Raw genomic sequence first — 20,263 nt, 5'->3', positions numbered from 1 at the left:
CTACATGGGGCTACCTTTGAAGGTGACTCAGAAACTACAACTAATCCAGAATGCGGCAGCTAGACTGGTGACTGGGAGCGGCCGCCGAGACCACATGACACCGGACTTGAAAGATCTACATTGGCTCCCAGTACATTTCCGAGCACAATTCAAAGTGTTGGTGCTGATGTCAAAGAGAAAAACAACTACCAGACTTTTAGAAGATATCTGAATGCAGCCCTGTTTAGGGAGGCTTTTAATGTTTAATAGATCACTGTGTTTTATTTTTCTGTTGGAAGCCGCCCAGAGTGGCTGGGGAAACCCAGCCAGATGGGCGGGGTATAAATAATAAATTGTTGTTGTTGTTGTTGTTGTTGTTGTTGTTATATTTTAATTTTGTAATTAGTATTGGGCAGTTATTGGTATTCAGCTTTTAACTAACCAGCAACAACCTAACACTCTATGGTCAACACTGGGCCACTTGAGGCAAGTTATGCTGCCCTCCTGGAAGGACCCAGGTGGCGCTGTGGGTTAAACCACAGAGTCTAGGACTTGCTGATCAGAAGGTCAGCGGTTCGAATCCCTGCAACGGGGTGAGCTCCCGTTGCTCAGTCCCAGCTCCTGCCCACCTAGCAGTTCGAAAGCATGTCAAAGTGCAAGTAGATAAATAGGGACCGCTCCAGCGGGAAGGTAAACGGCGTTTCCGTGCGCTGCTCTGGTACGCCAGAAGCAGCTTTGTCATGCTGGCCACATGACCCGGAAGCTGTCTGCGGAGAAACGCCGGCTCCCTCGGCCTATACAGCGAGATGAGCGCCGCAACCCCAGAGTCAGACACGACTGGACCTGATGGTCAGGGACCCCTTTACCTTTACCTTATGCTCCCCTCTAGAGGCTGATATCTGAGGAGACTAGGTGCAAAATCTTACCACCTTTCCTGCTATTTTATCATTTCCTCCAGGAGACAGCAGCTACAAAAAGTGGACCAGCAAACAAAGCAAAACTTGGGCTCACATTGATGTAATAGCATATCTTCCATTTATTAGGATGTGACACAAAAGGTTTGGGAAGCTGGTGAGCCTCTGGTGAGGTGCAGCCAAGAATAATTTAGAATTGAGGAACCTACAGGTCTCTCACTCTTCAGTAAATATGTTTTTGTGGCTTCTTTTATAGGCGTTTTCATAGTGGCATCAAAATAGCAGCTCTGGAGCCCTGGCAGGAGTTTCCTCATGTTATGATACCTAGATAGTGACTGCTTCTTGAAGTGTGTGCATGACATCACAAGGAAGTGTGTTTTCCAGAAGTGGTGGCTGGCTACGCAGTGTTTCTTCCTGAAGCTACAGAAAGAATTGCCCGTGGTCAAGACAGTATCCCAAAGACTCACCTTCTCTCTGTTGCTGCGGGATCATGGGAGGCGGCTGTGGGAAGGCTTGGCTTATCTGGCCATATGCAGCAGGGTAAGCGGCTATAGGGGAAAGAGGGGGAGAGAAGAAAAGAAGGAAGATTTCAGGACCATTGCAGAAGCAGATCTTCACCCGCAACAATCATCCCCAACCACGAATTAAACCTTGTCAGGCTGTAAGGTGGCACATCATAACATGAACCCAGAATAAGTTGAGTTCTTGAAATGCATCGCAAATGAGAGAGGCACAAGCCATTTGCACAGACGGAGGGAGGCAACCTTGAAGGCCTAGTCTGAATGATCTGGGAGAATATCATGGTGCAACTTGGTTGCAGGTAAGCTGGTGTGGCCCTGAGCCTGGTGTGGTCCATGGATACTCAACACAAGGGAAAGAGTTGTGGAGGGGTAGCTGTGTTACTCTATCGCAGCAAAACCAAGGAAGTCTCTTGCGGTAAGAACATCAGAACAACCCGCTGGATCAGGCCAATGGGCCACTTAGTCCAGCACCCTGTCTCACAGTGGCCAACCAGATGCCTGTGGGAAACCTAGAAGCAGGATAAGAACCCTCTCCCCTCCTGTGGTTTCCAGCCACAATATTCAGAAGCACTGTTGCCTCCAACTGTGGAAGCAGAGCATAGCCACCATGGTTCATAGCTATCGATAGCCTTCTCTTCCATAAATTTGTCTCATCCTCTCTTAAAGCCATCTGGGTTGGTGGCCATCACTGCCTCCTGTCTCACAGTGCCTTGAAAGACGAATACTGTACATTTATTATGGCATAAGCTTTCATGAGCTGGAGGCTGGTATCTCAAGTCTCTGATGGACTTCCATGTGTGGTGGAAACCAGTTATCTGCTTGCATGGCAACAGGAGGCAATGGGACCACAGACAACTATTTTAAAGGTCACGCCATAGCACGACACACCAATTCCAAAATCATGACCCCTTGGGACCCTACGAAGGCCAAATTTGCTTTCCCAGGGGGTTTATTAAGAACTGAAAGATCTGAACCAGACCAGTCTGTCAAATCTTGCAAGCGATAAGGGGCAGAAACTAAGACACCAGAAACTGGTCTTTTATGGAGAATGAAACTGAACTTCCCAGATCATAGCTGCCAAGTTATCCCTTTTTTACAGGGATTTTCCCTTATGCTGAATAGGCTTCCTCGCGAGAAAAGGGAAAGCTTGGCAGCTATGGTCCCAGATCCAGGTTTGAGTCACACACAAAAGCATTCCTTGGCAGGAGTCAATAGTCATTCTTTGAACCATAGGGAGTAAACCAATTGGTTGTAGCAACAGAGAGGTTGTGTTATCCATGGAGGGAGACTAAGCACTGATATTAAAAGTCTGAGAAATTCCAGTGGAAATGCACCATGACTAAAACATATGGGGGAACTGAAAGCATCCTATGTCAAAGCACCCTGCATTTCAGGGAAGAATGTCCTTCCAACCCTTTTCGCACGAGTGCTTCGCAGAGAAATTTGTTACCCTGAATCTGAGCTGCTGCCTGACTTTGACTCCCTGTGTTGCCTTCTCCTTCACCTGCTCTTAGCATAGCTGCCAAGTTATCCCTTTTTTAAAGGGATTTTCCCTTATGCTGAATAGGCTTCCTCGCGTGAAAAGGGAAAACTTGGCAGCTATGGCTCTTAGTCATTTGCCACAGTTCCCTGTTCCTGATTTTATTTGCTAGAGTGCTCCAAACCAGAGGTGGGAAAATGTCAAGCTTGTTGTATCTGCTTTTTTAAAATTTACTGGAACTCCACGTTCTACCAATTAGAACCAGTTGCAAAAGACACAGAAGAAAAAGAACGGTGCCTCTGAGCAAATACTGAACCCAGGTACTTCTCCCTGCCTGAACAAAACTGAGCTCACAGCTTCTGTTTTCTACAGAAGTCTGTTTCTGGCTAGCATCCTTCCCAGAGGCATAGCAGGTGTGTGCATGTGGGAGATGGGCTACCGGGGCAATTGTCTCGGGTGCAATATTTTTTTTGAGGTGTGCCTCTGCAGCTGCCACCCTGACTGGAGGCACTCCCTGTCCCTCCCACCTGCCTCACCTGCACAGCACTCTGAGCTGGAGCTGGGAGAGGACGGGCCCTTGCATCCTTTGGCTGCACAGGGTTCCCCAGTGGTGGGAGAGACAAGTGGATGGCAAGACTCACAGCAGTGACAGCGATCCATCCTGAGGAGGCATGCATGCAGGTACTACTGCTGCTGTTCTGTAGCTCTGTCTGGCGGCAGCAGCAGTGCCGCATGGAGTTACCGGTTGGGGGAGCAATACTTGCCTTAGGGGACATAATACTTTCCTTGCCCTGGGCTCTGGCAATCCATGCTACACCACTGTCCCTTCCTTTAGCAGCCTAATTCATTTTTTTTTGGGTGAGAAAAGTCACTTGGTTGTTCCTACTATTAAAACAACTGGGAATCTGAATTATCTGGATCTAGTGCAGATCACCGAGAGATCGACCGGTAGATCCAGATCTCCCTTCTGCCCCCCTCTGCTCTACAGGACTCCTTACACCACAGTGGCTGAAACCATAGAGGACATAGTCAGCGGTTCCTGGGAGGTGGACAGGAGAGCCCTGATGGATGAGTCTGTCTAATTCACGATCATTTTTTAGATTAATACGTAATATCTCAAGGTATGTCCTCCTTGCCTTTTCAGACTAATATCTCTTTTTTGATCCCTGTGCTTCTTCTGCACATGGGATCCTGTGTGATCCTCCATCCCCCTCTCTACCCAAGACAAAAATTGCTCCCAAAGTTTGGAGGCAAAGGACTTCCAGTATCCATTCACTCTGCAAGTACTGTACTTTGCACTTGTACCAAAATGGCATCCTGTGTGCTAAGGTAATTTGAGCTCTGCAGTGTGAGAAAAGGGGATTTTCATTACCCATCTAAATTGTGCACACCAAGCAAAATTGCATACATTTCTTATTTTGCTTAATTGATGCTGCTAATTAAGTGAAGGGACAGGTTGTTGCATAGGACACAGAAACCCGATTCCCTGGGAATCTCATTATTCACTTCTCCTTTCGGAGATTCTACAAGATATCACTGCATTCCATCTTCCTGCCATAAGGACTAGAAATTTGGATTTTTAAAAAAATGAGAGCTGAGATTCTCAGGATGATGTATTTTGTGCCTGACACTAGATTCTGCCCTCTCTTTTTTCTGGTGCTTTCTTTCTTGTTCCAACAGGCATTTGGGAACTGACTTTTTAAGCGAAAGGATGCTGCTGTGCTTTTTTATTGTAATTATTTGTATGTTTAAATAGATCATATTTATATAATTTTATTAAAGTTCAATTGTTTTAGCTGATTCTATTTTATCTGTAAGCCGCCTTGAGTCCCAGCATGGGTAAAAGGCAGGATATAAATAAATGTACTACTACTAGTAATAATAATAATAATAATAATAGTAGTAGTAATGAAATACCTAACAACCCTGATTTGAATGTCTTTAAAAACTAGAGGCTTATCTGCTATAATCATTGGACTTTTGGTGCCCTTGAATAAAGGACTTATTTCAAATGAAGAACATTTTCTTTGCTGCCCTGTGTTTCAATCTGTAAACTTAATTCTCATTTTCCTTACTGCAGAAAGTCAGATTTTTTGGGGGGAGGGGGAGCGAGTTTCTTGTGCAGAACTTCCCAATTGACTACAATTGTGCAACCCAAGTTTGCTGGAACTTGGTTGAATTCCACCTGAATTCCACGGAGACAGTCTGAAAGCACCCTTAGTTTCTTTGGGCACTTGTTACAGAAAGGCAGGGCAAAAACGCAACGATTCAACAAAAGCATTCTCCTTTGGATGTCGCTTCACGGTCTCATTGGGATTCCAAAATACAAAGCAATTATGAAGAGCACCCAAATGTATCGGGCACCAGAGAAGTGAAAGGTTTATTGGGGGAAAGTGTTAATACTAACGACCTGCGTATTGCTGCACTCCGGCGTAGGCTTGCTGCAAAGGGTCGGCTGCGGTGGGACTCTGTGCTGTGAAGACACAAGAGAGAGAGAAAGGCTAGGGTTAAAGGGATGCAGGTAAGCTTAGGAGCACCGGAAGCACCTCCTGGGTCAGCCCAATGGCCCAACCAGCCCAGCAATAGGAAACCCGCAAGCAGGACATAAGGACTCTCTCCCCTCCAGCAGTTCCCAGCAACTTGTGTCCAGTAGCATTGCTGCCTCCGACTGGGGAGGCAAAGCTGAGATTCCTGCATCGCAGGAGGTTGGGCAAGGGGAACCCTTGGGGTCCTTTCCAACTCTACAGTTCTATGATCATCCTGCAAGCACACAAAGAGGGAAAAGGCAAATTAACCTGAAATAGATCAGGACTTTCCTTTCTCATGCCCTCTTTCCCCCTGGGTAGGGAGAAGTCCGCAAAAAAAAAGATATCATTTGAACGAGCTCTTCCTCGGGTGTGCAGCAATAAAATATTTAAAGCATAGCTTGGTTGAACCTCTGTCCCCCTAATGTCACCTTGGCCCTAATATTTCACTTCTTATTAGGAGCTTAATTTGTATTTATCGGTGCGGCTAGGTTTTACATTTATGCAGTCCCCCTGGCTTTGTACTTTTTAAGACAGCCCCTTAGGGGGATCAGGGCCATTCATCCCTTTGCTCTCCACCTCATTGCTTCTCTCCTGTCTGCGGAAGTGGAACAGCACCTGGAGACGAAGGCTCAGGCAGAGTGGAAGCAGAAGCCTCAAAAGAATTTGTCTGGCTACCCTTGGCTTGTCCTAGAAGAGGCACCTGGCAAATCCCAGGAAAGGGTCAATGCTGAGATGGGTACCCCAAAGGGCTGTTACACAAAGTGATGCATTGCCTCTGTAAAACAGAGGTGCTGATTTGGGCTCCACACTGTGGGTGCCCAATTTTCGCGTGCACCGTGCCAAGTCATAATTGTGGGATGGAACACTGGGGCAGACAAGTCACAACAGTTCCTAGAGTGTCCACTAAGAGGAACTCACCTGGAGGGACACCTGACTAAATTCAGTTCCTGTTCCTCCAGATATGCAGATGAGATGGATTAGCTGGCAGACAAAAGCCCCTAGCCAGCAGCCATTCTCTCTCTTAGCCATTTCTCCTTCAAAGGGAACACATCTCCAGAGAATCTCCAGTTAGGATGGTTCTCCCTCTTGGCCTGCTGCCAAGAGAGAGACCAGATGGAGCCTCACTTTACTAAGCAGACTCCAGATGTACATATTTGTAACTTTTCTACGTAATCCTGCCTTTCTGAGATTACGCTGTTAACTCAGGATGTCATGTGAGTAAACTCTATCTTATTTTAATACTACTGTGTCGTGTATTTCTTTTAAGAGGGACAAAGGGGATTTGCCAGGAAGTATAATATTGAAGTATAATATTGTTGCAGAGGTTCTAACAAACCTAACGCTCATGCTTTGCTGCGCACAAAAGGGGAATGTCACTCTGCTGATATTGGAAGCTTGATAACACAAGCTTGGATAGGATCTATTTAATAACATATCCTAATCCACATCCCTAACATTCCCACAATAATTACATCACATTTTTTTTTTTGGTGTGGGTGCCCCTGGGTGCCTGGCTTCCTCTCCCCGCCATGGCTGCGGCTGAGTCCATGTGCCGCCCACCACAGCTGCCACACTCTTTCTGCTCTGCTGCAGTTTGCCTTCCTCCAAAAACTCCGCTAGTTGTCTCGCTGCCTGAATACGTTATTCCACCCCATTCATTTCATTGCAAAGGAAGCACAATGCAAATGGGGGAAAAACAAGTATGTATCGTTTGTGGACTGCAAGCAGCAACAGCAGCAAACACTGGTCACGTTTGCTGGTTCAATTTCCATCCTGGACAAGGGAGGAATAAGCAAACATTGGCCATTTCTGCCCCCATTTCTGTTTCTGTTGGAATTCTCCAACATTCCCCAGTATGAATCAGCCTTTGGTGCAAGCCTATCAGAGAAGGAAGGAGGTTTGCCTGGCCTGACACGCTACATAAATAGCAAGATCTGAGCTCGTAAAATGGAAGACTAAGCCAAGCTGATAAAACGGATGTCCAAAGTAACTTCTCTTGACATCTCAGGGCAAAAGCCCCCTCCCAGGGCACCTGGCTGAGAAGAGGAAGCCGCCTCTCTCTTAATCCCATCATTTCCATATCCCAGTGGGAAAAAAAGCTTCTCTCAGCTACAGTCGCTTCTTTTGCAAGGCGATCCCGGCCAGCACGACACCGTGTGACCATGGCGGATAACCTTCCATAAACCTGGAGACATAAAACAAGCCAATGACCTCCTCGACAACCATAAATATGAATTTAACGAAGGCAGCACTTATTCATTAGGTAGGAGTCGAGGAACGACTCCCAAGTCCTTCAAAGAAAGTAGATCTGTTAATGTCACTTTCCCCGAGTGTCTGCCCGGTGCCAGAAAGAAAAAGAAAAACCAAAGTCAGCATGACGTTGAGTGCTTCGCCCGGAATGATCCTCAGCAAATCCACAGCACTGATAGAGTTATCAGCTGACATCGAGGGAGATGTGGGTGACTCAAAGGGACAGAGAGCCAGAATGCTGGGCGGAAGCAGCATTTCAAAGGCGATTTCCCCCGAGGAAACCTGCGAGTGCTATAGGGTTGCACAGGCCAGTGGTTAAAAAGAGAGAGTCCAGGCAAAATAATGAGATGTTCTCTGTGGTGGGGAGCCATCGCTGGAAACAGGAGCCCTGCATTTCCTTGGCACCCCTCTCCTTGGTGGCATCTAAGCCAGGCCTTCCATTCTCAAGTTGCCCTTCCTCTTCAGACTACCGGCTAAAGACAGGAGCACCGGAAGCTGCTTTCTAGTGAGACTGACCAGCGTTTTCTTTTTCCACCGGCTGGCTGTTGCTCTCCAGAGTTTGAGGCAGGAGCCCTGCCTGCCTTGAACCAGGGATCAAGCTGTCTTATGGAGGCCTTTGGAATAAAGTTAAGATCCTAGTCCTCATTGTTCTGGAGAAAGGGCTGATTTAAAGAGAGGCGTAGGAAAATGACTTGTGCCAGGCTAGAGTGGCGCAGGTCAGGCTCACACCTCAGAAGCTTCCTAGTCTATTTGCAAAGGCTTTCTCCTAGAGCTCCTGTACCTACTCTGAAGTCCTAGCTTCATGCTCCCCTCTCCAAGCACCCTAGATATTTATATCATGAGTTTTCTGGACCTGATTCTAGAGACCCAGGTCTCTTTATCTGGCCCACGGGAAGCTATCTAGGCCAAACCCCCCCCCCCCACAAAGCAACAATCAGCCCACGCCTGCTCCCCGCATGCGTTTTCCTGACTGGACTGCATCCCTGAACTATGAATTTGTTCAGCCTGGCCTAGTGGTTAGAGTGATGGACTGGGACCTGAGAGTCCAAGGGTTCAAATCCCCCATTCAGTTATGAAGCCCACTGGATGTGACCTTGGGCCAGTCACGGTCTCTCAGCCTAGCCTTCCTTCACAGGGTTGTTGTGAGGATAAATGAGGATGGGAAGGCAAGTCTTTCTGCTTTGAGCAACTTGGAGGAAAAGGTGGGATAGAAAACAAACAAACAAACAAACAAACAAACGTATCTTGCTTATTTGGCGGGTGGGGCAGGGCAGGGAGGTATAACAACTCCAGACTTTTGCAGGCTTGGGAATATAGCCTCTTGTAAAAACAGTCCTATCCATTGACCGACCCACTTTGCATCCAGGAAGTTCTCAATGAATGGCCTTTGGGCTGAAGAAGCTTCCTTTCATCCAAATGCAATGCGGTCTTTCTCTTTCTAAGTCTTAATATCCCAGAGCAGATCGCATTATTGCTGCCTATACCTCAACTGGCTCCCGACTTCATAAACTGCACGTCTATATTTGCTGATAAGTGCTTTCCCATTCCCCCAAAGCAGTGAGCAGGGTAAGACCTCTTGGCTGGATGCCATGCTTTCCAGATTCAGGTCAACCCCCCTCTGCTAAGCGTTACCAGTAGCAGCAGAGGCAGCCACCGTGGTGGGGAGAGGCTGTTTGCCGCCACTTTGCCTTAAGAGCTACCTCCGCAAGGTCAGGATCAAAATAAATAAATAAGCGGGCGAGTGGGAGGGCTTGCTTCACCTTCTGCTTAAATCCAATTTAAATCACTCTCCCCAAGCCTAATCTATATCCATAATTATATCATTTGGTACAACAAGCTTGCGAAAGGTCCTATGAAATTTATGTAGATTAAAATTCATGGGTGCCATACTACGGATCCCCTATTATGAAGATTGATTAGGACAGCTGATGCAGTGATTAAAGAAGTGCGCGTTTACTGTTGTAATTAATTAGGCATTCAGACACAACAATAACGGCAATAACCGGAAGAATGCGCTGAGCCGGCAGAAAATGGCAACCGGCCCTTGGCTTTTGGGGGGTTTGCTCTCAGCTGGTTTCACAAGGGGCTCCAGCATAAGTTTGGGGGAGAGGAGCTGCATTAAATAGCCAGCCATGCGGGCCTTTTTAGGTCAGAAAGATTTTGAACATTGAGAAGGCCAAAGAAGAACATAAGAACCTAAGAAGCTGGGCCCCGTCAGTGGACCATCTAGTAGTCCAGCATCCACACAGTGGCCACCCAAACACCCATAAGAATATAAAAAGAGTCTGCTGGATCAAGCCAACAGCATATGCTCCAACCTTTCTCCAGTGAAAATAGGGACATCCTATTCCATCATCATCATCATCATCATTTTATTATTTATACCCTGACTGGGTTGCCCCAGCCACTCTGGGCGCCTTCTAACGTATATAAAAACACAATGAAACATCAACCATTAAAAACTTCGCTGAACAGGGCAGCCTTCAAATGTCTTCTAAAAGTCAAATTGTTGTTTATCTGTTTGGCATCTGATGGGAGGGCATTCCACAGGGTGGGTGCCACTACCAAGAAGGCCCTCTAACTTCACATCTTGCAGACAGGAAACTGCCAGAAGGCCCTTGCAGGTGGACCTCAGTGTCCGGGCTGAACAATGGGCATGGAGACACTCCTTCAGGTATACTGGGCTGGGGCCATTTAGGGATTTAAAGGTCAGCACCAACACTTTGAATTGTGCTCGGAAACATACAGGGAGCCAATGTAGATCCTTTACGACCAGTGTTATATGCTCCAAGTGGCTGTTCCCAGTCACCAGTCTGGTTTTAACTGGATCGTGAGCAAATGTACAGTTAATATTTACCATTTTGAACTGTATTGTGGTATTATTTTCCTTAGTGGGCCATGCAAACTGCTCTAGGGTGGGGGACACTGGGGCTGAGTTTTGGAACTGGGGGGAGGGGGGCTCCAAAATGTTTGGGAACCACTGGTCTTGACAGTAGCTTCTGTGGATTGGAACTGGGTCCAGCAGTCCGAGAACAGGCGGCAGGTCAGTCCAGTGAGTGGGTCCTTCTGATCCCTGGGACCCCTGGCCAACACCTGGCTGCATTGAGTGCCAACGATGGACCTGGGGAGGATATAAGACTTGAGGCTGGTTGGTCTTACCTGGGTAAGGGTGGATGCCGTTGGCAAACACGGCTTCTGCGGCAGGCTGCCCGTTAGCCTGTGGCGGTAGGCCAGTGAAACCGTTCACCCCAATGGGAGATGGGATACTAGGCACGGCTGCTGCGGTGATGCCTGGAGGTGTGCTGCCACCTAGAGGAGGGGTGAAGAAGATAACATGTAAGCAACCCTGCAGTTGCTAGTATTATTTGTATACCGCCCTTCATCTGAAGATCACAGGGAGGTTCACAACAGAAAATAGACAAAATGAGAACACATGATACATCATAAAACAAAAGCAAAAGCAAACCAATAACCCCTCCCACAAACACCGCCCACTGCCCGCTCAAGAACCTCACCTAAGAAGGAGAGATTGGCAACTGGGCAGTAATTAGAAGAAGAAGAGTTTGGATTTGATATCCCGCTTTATCACTACCCGAAGGAGTCTCTCCTTTCCCTTCCCCCCCACAACAAACACTCTGTGAGGTGAGTGGGGCTGAGAGACTTCAGAGAAGTGTGACTAGCCCAAGGTCACCCAGCAGCTGCATGTGGAGGAGCGGAGACGCGAACCCGGTTCACCAGATTACGAGTCTACTGCTCTTAACCACTACACCACACTGGCTCTCGCTTACTTAGATTTTCTGAATCCAGGGAGGGTTTCCCGAGGAAAGATTTCATCACTGCTTTCTTCAAGCAGGCAGGGACTGCCCAATCTCGCAAGGAGGCATTAATCCCCTCCCTGCAAGGTGCAGTGGGATCCTCACCTGAGGTGGGCGTCATGGGTGCGGCGGCCAGGCCGTTCATGTTTAGCGCTGCCATCTGCTGCATCTGAGCTGCTGCGAAGGCCGCCATGGGGTTTAGGTAGCCGCCTTGCGCCACGGATGCCATAATGGCGGCCTGCTGCTGCATCAGCTGGAACAAAGAGAGCAGGGAAAAAATATCACGCATTCACTGGCGGGGCAGCCCCGGGACGGAGGCAGCCACCGCTGATGTCACGGCCACGCATTTCCAGGGCCTCGGAGGAACTCAAGGATACCCACACTTTCCCAACAGAGCAGTTTGAACCCATAAAGACTTTTCAGCTGGTTATAATTATTCAGCGTTTGTGTCAATTGCCCCATTCGCTGGTTACTTTGCACGAAAGCAAATTTGCACATTTGGATTCAGAAGGAAGTGGGAGGTTTCGAGCGGTGGAAGTTGCAAAAGGACAGCTCCTCGCAGCTTTTATCTAGGTTTCGTCTAATCGATGTTGCTTCTGACTGTTCCCCCATGTGGTGGCTCCTGGAATTTATCTACTCTTCAATCTTTTCGTACTAACACTTTGCCCAATCTAGTGCCTTCATAATAAATGCTCCCCTATGGCAACAGGACACGGGTGGCACTGTGGGTTAAACCACAGAGCCTAGGGCTTGCCGATCAGAAGGTCGGCGGTTCGAATCCCCGCGACGGAGTGAGCTCCCGTTGCTCGGTCCCAGCTCCTGCCAACCTAGCAGTTCAAAAGCACGACAAAGTGCAAGTAGATAAATAGGTACCGCTACAGTGGGAAGGTAAACGGCGTTTCCGTGTGCTGCTCTGGTTCGCCAGAAGCGGCTTTGTCATGCTGGCCACATGATCTGGAAGCTGTACGCCGGCTCCTTCGGCCAATAATGCGAGATGAGCGCCACAACCCCAGAGTCAGTCACGACTGAACCTAATGGTCAGGGGTCCCTTTACCTTTTATGACAACAGGGGGGGGGCTGCCACAAAATGCTGCAGTGTTGAACTGCTCCTGTTCCAGGTTGCAGCCAGCCATGCCCTTTCCCAGGGCATACCATTCCATTCCTCCTCATCCTGAGTTTCCATTTCCCTTCAAAAGTCTATCAGCATTCTGTAGCCACAGCATTCCCCCTCCCCTAAGTTTCCCCTTTCTTTTGGTACTTCTGAAAATATTGGGGGTCCCCCACAAATCTGCTGACAGCTGCCTCTTGTCCATGAGTGTCATCATTCTGACTATGTAAGGATCAACACCCTGAGCTTGGATGTTGGAAGCAGAGGGAATGTGATGGCTTGGCCCCGTGTCAGAAACAAATAGGGGAAGTTGGCCTGAACTAATCTAGAATCAGATTATTAAGTATGACTGTGATATTTAATAAATTAAGCACTCGGGTGATTTTTTGTATTATTGTTAGGAGTTGCTCAGGATGTATTTAAATTGATTGCCTGATTTTATGTCAATGTGTTATACACTGATGTTAGCCACTCTGACGATGATGATGATGATGATGCAATCAGGGCAAGTATTTCAGTTTGTCAGATGGAACAATCCTCCTTCTCTTTCCTTTTCATGCTGTTCCATGGATTCTCCTAACCCCTCCCGAGCCAATTTTGGGGGGCATGTGGGGAGACCAGGGTGAGAAGGTGGGGAAAGCCCCATTGCACAATTGGAAGCTCTTCAGCAGGGCTTCTGCTGATGGGACACTTCAGTTACAAACAGAAGAAAAGTCTGCTGGATCAGGCCAGTGGCCCATCTAGTCCAGTATCCGCTTCTCACAGTGGCCAAACAGATGCCTCTTCTGGGAAAGCCATAAGCAGGATTCGAGCACAAGCATCCTCTCCTCTCCTGTGGCTCCCAACAACTGGCTATACATCAAATGTCTCTGGCTATACTTTCTGGATGAAACATAGACATAACTGGTGGTTGAAGACTCGCTTTCCCCTTCTCTTCTCCTGCCCCCCCCCCAGCAATATATCACAGCTTCTGTAGCCCACATAGAGTAGGGGTATTTCAAATGAAAGTCATCTTGCTGGCTCTTCAAAATATGGCAACACTAGAAGGCAGTGTGCATGGTTCGCCTCCTCTTCATTTAATCCTTGCAACAACAACCCTGTGAGGTAGGTTAGGCTGAGAAAAAGTTACTGGCCCATGTCTCCCAGTTCAACACTCTAACCCTGACTCCGCATGGGGTGAAATTGTACTACATGCATGATGGTTGTGCAATTTTGGGAGGAAGAACTTGCCTTATTTGTCCCTCAATCACTCCATCATCAGGTAGGATTTCATGGTGAGATATGGGCCTTTCTGGGCAGGGCTCCAACAAGTCATGTAACTGGATCAGTTGCGAAGTTTGTATGGAGACTCAAAAGCAACGTTTACAGAATTATGATAGCATTCTGGTTTCCAAGTTTGCCCTAATCTCGCACGATTTTTATCAGTAAAAAATGTGCCGTTCTTCTGGCTTTTCCTGTATTTTTGAGTTTCCCGTCCTTCCAGAATATGGAATCCAATATCAATATTTGCTTTTGGAATGTGAACATCTGCGGACTATTAAGCAATCTGAACTGAAGATATGGAAATTTGGCTGACGTCTGAACTGAAAATCTGAACTGAAGATATGGCTGATTTAAACAACTCATTAATAAATTATTTGGCCAAAACGCATCTGATTAATGGACTAGGATTTCTTCTTACCCAATTACTTTAACTAAACAGCGCTTAGCTACGATGATAGGTGCTTTGAACAGACATCTTGGGCAGTGTTGGAAAACAGTAATTTTGGATGAGGGCTTTTCCCCTTTTCTGGCATTGTGTCCAATCAGAATAAAAGTGCATGCCTATTATCAACAAGGGAGTTGGCAAAGAGAAGACTGAGACTTAACATAGCTATCTTCAAATATCTGAAGGGCTGTCACATGGAAGATGGAGCAAGCTTGTTTTCTGCTGTTTTTTGCCTATTGTCACCCTTGACTCTCTTTTGGGACTCCGAAGCGAGAGGCTGCTCTTTGGGCCACTTGCCTAAAGATGGGAATCTCTCGTCTTTGGCTGCGTTCTGCTGGATTGAAACTACGCAGTCAGGTCATCTGTATCGTCTATGCATGTACCTGCTAGTTAGTAAGTTTTGTTGTTTTATTCTGTCACCTTCCTTTTGTGAGAATTGCTTATATTTGTTTATATTTGCTTATATCTGGTTGTTTAATCTTTATTAGGTAAAGGGACCCCTGACTATTAGGTCCAGTCGTGACCGACTCTGGGGTTGCGTGCTCATCTCGCATTATTGGCCGAGGGAGCCGGCGTATAGCTTCCAGGTCATGTGGCCAGCATGACAAAGCCGCTTCTGGCAAACCAGAGCAGCACATGGAAACGCCGTTTACCTTCCCGCTGTAGCGGTTCCTATTTATCTACTTGCATTTTGACGTGCTTTCGAACTGCTAGGTTGGCAGGAGCTGGGACCAAGCAACGGGAGCTCACCCCGTCACAGGGATTCGAACCGCCGACCTTCTGATCAGCAAGCCCTAGGCACAGTGGTTTAACCACAGCGCCACCTGGGTCCCTATCTTTATTAATCTTTTATAAATAGTTAAAGGCATTTTGCTGTTGGTTTTCCTTACTCATGCTGCCAGGGCTAAATCCAAGTCCTAACCGCTTGATCATACTACCGGTTAATGTTATTTGTGGGTTACCTGGAAAGGAACCTTGGTGGCAGAAAATTACCCACGGGCTGGAGCGGTTCCTCCTGTGTAAAACCCCAGGCGCACCTGGTCTGTTCCTACGGAGCCCAGGTTGCCCTCAGGCGAAGGGACTGGGGGGGATTCGGTCCGTGACTGGACGGTGGCCTGGGGAACGTCATGACATGACTACCTTTTCGGTAGTGGCACCCACCCTGTGGAACACCCTCCCATTGGAGGTCAAGGAGATAAACAACTACCTGACATTTAGAAAACAGCTCAAGGCAGCCCTGTTTAGGGAAGTTTTTAATCTGTGATATTTTAATGTATTTTGCTATTTGTTGGAAGCCGCCCAGAGTGGTGGGGGAAACCCAGCCAGATGGGCGGGGTATAAATAATAAATAATAAATAATAATAATAGATCCCAAACCAATGGATTCAAATTACAAGGAAGGCAAGGAAGAACTTTCTGAGGTAAGAGTGGAACAGGCTCCCTAGGAAGGAGATGGACTCTCCTGCATTGGAATTTTTAAGGAGAGGTTGAATGGCCTTCTGTCAGGGAATCTTTATGTGTGATTCCTGCGTTGCAGGGGGTTGGACTAGATCAGGCACCCCCAAACTTCGGCACACCAGATGTTTTGGACTACAGTTCCCATCTTCCCCAACCATTGGTCCTGTTAGCTAGGGATCATGGGAGTTGTAGGCCAAAACATCTGGAGGGCCGCAGTTTGGGGATGCCTGGACTAGATGAACCTTGAGGTCCCTTCCACCCTATGATTCTAGAATCTGTATTCATTTGCTCTTGATGATATCAATATGGAGGAAACCCTGATTGGCCATATATCCTGCTCATCACGGGACCCCCAGTTGGCTGGGATCACCTATATGGTTACTCCCAGAAGGAAAATCCTTTTTTAAAAAAAAATATGTCACTGAAGGAGCAGCAGAGTAGGAAAATGAGGCACAACTACAAACAATGAAGCCATCTGTGTAATTTAAGGGGAGGTAGGAATTGCCGTATTTTTCCGTATATAAGACTAGGTTGTTGTTTCTTTTTACCCAAAAATTAGGTTTAAAATTGGGGCTCATCTTATAGACGGGTAGTGCTGAGGGGTGTTTTCTTAATTTGGAGTCCCCCCCAAAAGGGGGCATCATATACATGGGGGCGTCTTATAGACGGAAAAATACGGCATTATTCCTTCCTGGAAAGCGCTGCTTCTCTCCCCAAAATCAAATCGGGAGAGAACCCAGAGCAGCAATGTTTCTTGGAGCTTATCTCCACCTTTGTTTAAATTCCATTGGGTGTCGGGATGCAGGGATAGCGAAGCCAAGCAGGAATTGCTACAACCTTCGAGCTTCCCTTTCCTGTAACTTTTTTAATTGGCTGCTGTTGCCAGGCAGGGAATAAGCCGCCCCTCACTCTCCCCCCCCCTTTACAACCACGAATTCCCCACACTTGCTGCTGCAATTTTTTTTCTAAATATGTCCTTAGATCTGTTTGAAACGAAAAGTGCTAAAGAAAAAAAAGCTGGACCTTGCTATGATTCCCCGTATCTCGGCACGCATCATCTGGGTGTCAAGGTGGCAGCTTCCTGTTTGATTGTTAATTACCCTTTCTTACTGCATGCCGCGTAAGACACTTTCACATTTTAATTAGCGATTTACTCTTCTTTGTAATTACTGATGGAGTGATTAGAAGCCCTTTTCTATTGCTGCACAATGGCAATGGCAGGAACACCCCCCCCCCTTTTCAAGGAGCACACCCGCTCTTCTGGTGTTGGTGGAATTTATTCTGTGGATTAGGCGGTGAGCAGGTGATTTTGTAAAGTACACCCGGAACAGGAGCCTGGAAGGAAAACCACGCTGGCCTTTAAGAAACGTGGCCTGCGCTCACTCCCCTGTGCGCTTACCTGGGAGTAAGTCACATTGAACCCAACAGCACTTAATTCTGAGTAGAGCAGCGCAGGCTTGCACTGTTGACATGCCAGGGCAACTACAGTGGTACCTCGATTTACAAACGACTTGACAAACGAATTTTTCGACTTATGAATGGGGGTAATGACCGCGCGCTTACGAATGTCTCGACATCTGAAAAACAAACCGCGGCAGTTTTAGATAGGGATTTTTCGACTTACGAATTTTTAGATAGGGTTGCAAATTTTTCCGTTTCCAATGGGAAATCGCATTTCCAATGGCGTTTTTCAACTTACGAATTTTTCGACTTACGGAGGTGCCTTAAATTCGTAAGCCGAGGCACCACTGTAAGGGTATGAACAAGGAAGGGGCCATTGTTTAATGGGAGCACACTGGTGGGGCAGCTATAGGCCTCAGATTCAGCCCCTTAATGTCTCCAATGAAAGGATCCCAGGTAACAGAGCTGTGAACAACCTGTATCTAAGGGCCTAGAAACATACCCTCCAATGTTTCTCTAACAAAAATGGGGATGTTCTATTCCATGATGATGATGATGATATTTCTACCCTGCCCATCTGACTGGGTTGCCCCAGCTACTCTGGGTGGCTTTCAACATATTTTAAAAAAACATAATAAAACATTATTCTCTGCTGTTCCAGAGAAGCGGACACGGAGCAATGGATTCAAGCTACAAGAAAGAAGATTCCACCTAAACATTGGGAAGAACTTCCTGACAGTAAGAGCTGTTCGGCAGTGGAATTTGCTACCAAGGAGTGTGGTGGAGTCTCCTTCTTTGGAGGTCTTTAAGCAGAGGCTTGACAGGCATATGTCAAGAATGCTTTGATGGTGTTTCCTGCTTGGCGCAGGGGGTTGGACTGGATGACCCTTGTGGTCTCTTCCAACTCTATGATTCTATGATTAAACATCAAAAAAACTTCCCTATACGCGGCTGTCTTCAGATGTCTTCTAAAGGTTGTATAGCTACTGTATTAATGTCCTTGGCCCAGGGGTCACATAACTCCATACCCTCCAACATTTTTCAGATGAAAATAGGGGCGTCCTAAGCAAACGCGGGACATTCTGGGATCAAATCAGAAACAAGGACGGCTTCTGTAAATCTGGGTCTGTCCCTGGAAAATAGGGACACTTGGGGGGGGGGGGTCCTGTAGAAAGCTGCTGATCTAGCGTACAGTGTTGTGGTAAGGTGCACCAAACTCTGGCCCCTTTCACACTTATTTGGAACAACAGGGGCTAGAAACATGGATTTTTTTCAAATGGAAAACTCAGCTGCTGATTTCAGCATCCAACGAGCATTCAGCACATACTGATTGGCTGGGAGGGAGGAAGCCAATTGGATGGCACAGCTGCCCTGGAATGATTGCACTGAACTGCATGGTTGGGAGAATCCATCTTTTTCCAGAGTGTGTCATTTTTACATGCCGTCATTCGCTATGCCGAGGGCTGAGGGCAGGAGCAGCCGAAGCCCTTCTGCTTCCTCTGGTGAAGGACAGGATGGTGAATCCCCCATTCTGTGCACAAAATCTGAGCTGAATCATACTTTAGCACAGGTGATGGAGCAGAGCACCTGAGAGCAGCAAGCTAAACAGGGAACGTGGCACAAATTTCTAGCCACTTCCAGCCTCTCGGAATTGGCCGCCTGAGGCAGCTGCCTCCCTCTGCCTCGTGGAAGAGGTGGCCCAGGCTGAGGCCTCCAGGGGCCACCAGCTCCTCCTCTTGCCCTGGCAGCGTGCCTTGAAGTTGGCGTTGGCTCAGCTGCATTTGCTCCTGCTTCCTGTGTGTGGCAGATCGCGGGACAGGGAAGCCCAAGGCAGAAGAGCATTGGAGCGCCTTGAACACCTCGGGAGAGGAAGTCCTTATAACCCTGGGAACTGGAGAAGAATTATAAACGAGAGATCTGGCCCTTGAGATGTATCTCTGGGAAGATTTATGGCAGGTGAGCCAATTCCTGCAAGGGTCACGGCTTTCTCCTGTAAAACCTCCGCAGCGTGTCTTGATTTGACACGAGGCCATTACAATAAGCATGGGGGTTGCATCCTTATATCTTCCTGCCCGGCATGAGGGGAAGGACGGCCCCTTATTTATTTATTTTGTCTCCTCCTTTCTTGAGGGACCTAAGACGGCAAGTAGTTTCCTGCTGGGTCAGACCAAAGATTTCTTCGCTTCAGCACCCTGCGGGATGGGAGCCAAGGGCGGTGTCGTGGCTCAAGTGCCAGGCTAGGACCTGCGAGACCACGGTTCGAGCAAGTCCCCACTCGGCCCTGAAGCTCACTTGGGGGTCAGTCGCTGCCTCTCAGCCTGACCTATCTCACAGGGTTATTGTTGATGTGGGGCTTAATGAGGAAGCGGAGAACTATCACCTTGAGCTCCTTGGCGGAAAAGGTGGGATATAAAGCCTTTAACAAGTTTGCATTCCTTTTCAGTCTGTGGAATTGGCAAAAACTAGACAGCACTGAGACTTTGGAACTCCCTGCCTATTGATATCAAGCAGGCGTCTTCAGAGCACCCTTTCAGCGCCTGCTTAAAACATTCTTGTTTAGGCAAACCTGCTCAGATGCTTAGAAGGTTGATGTATATTTTAATCTGTTTCTCTATTTTCACTTTTTAAAGTATTGCAGTTTTTTCTTTTTACTTGATTTTCTTGTTTTGGCTTTTTTGCAACACTTTGTGGTTTGCTTTTACAATCAAGCGGCGTGTAAATGAATTAAAAAAATATTAAATAAATTGGTATCACTTTCTGCGAAGGGACTAGGAGTCTCCGAACCACTCTCAGCACCTTGAATGAGCTACAGTTCCCAGGAATCTTTGGGGGAAGCCATGACTGTTTATAGTGGAATCAGAGCCCATAAATGTGGATGTGGCTTAAGGCATCTTCCTGTACTCCTTAGACCCTGTGGGTCATCCTGCCCCCTGCCCCCCTGCACAGCATAAGGGTCCAACTCTGACCCAAGGCTTAGATGACAACACATCCCCACACCCCAAAAAGTTGGACGGGGTAACTGCTCTTGGTGTTGTGAAATATAATAAACTAGCAAACTAGCTGCCATGATTTTTGGCGTCACATAGTTTTCAGATACGTTC

The 20,263-nt window shown here is 47.4% G+C and overlaps 1 protein-coding gene across 1 annotated transcript in view; it reads right to left on the bottom strand.

Moving 5' to 3' along the window:
• The window catches only part of CELF4 (CUGBP Elav-like family member 4), a 710,986-nt gene that overhangs the window by 39,870 nt on the left and 650,853 nt on the right, over positions 1 to 20,263 (bottom strand). Inside the window, exons 7-10 of the mRNA XM_088652806.1 lie at positions 11,593 to 11,740; positions 10,832 to 10,981; positions 5,305 to 5,367; positions 1,361 to 1,441 (exon numbers count right to left, since the gene is read on the bottom strand). Coding sequence (XP_088508932.1) covers positions 1,361 to 1,441; positions 5,305 to 5,367; positions 10,832 to 10,981; positions 11,593 to 11,740 — 442 coding nt within the window. The remainder of the gene's footprint in view (positions 1 to 1,360; positions 1,442 to 5,304; positions 5,368 to 10,831; positions 10,982 to 11,592; positions 11,741 to 20,263) is intronic.

This window comes from Zootoca vivipara, chromosome 10 (assembly GCF_965207765.1).
Source record: "Zootoca vivipara chromosome 10, rZooViv2.hap1.1, whole genome shotgun sequence".
Lineage (NCBI taxonomy): Eukaryota > Metazoa > Chordata > Lepidosauria > Squamata > Lacertidae > Zootoca > Zootoca vivipara.
This window is presented reverse-complemented; position numbering and strand designations above follow the sequence as displayed.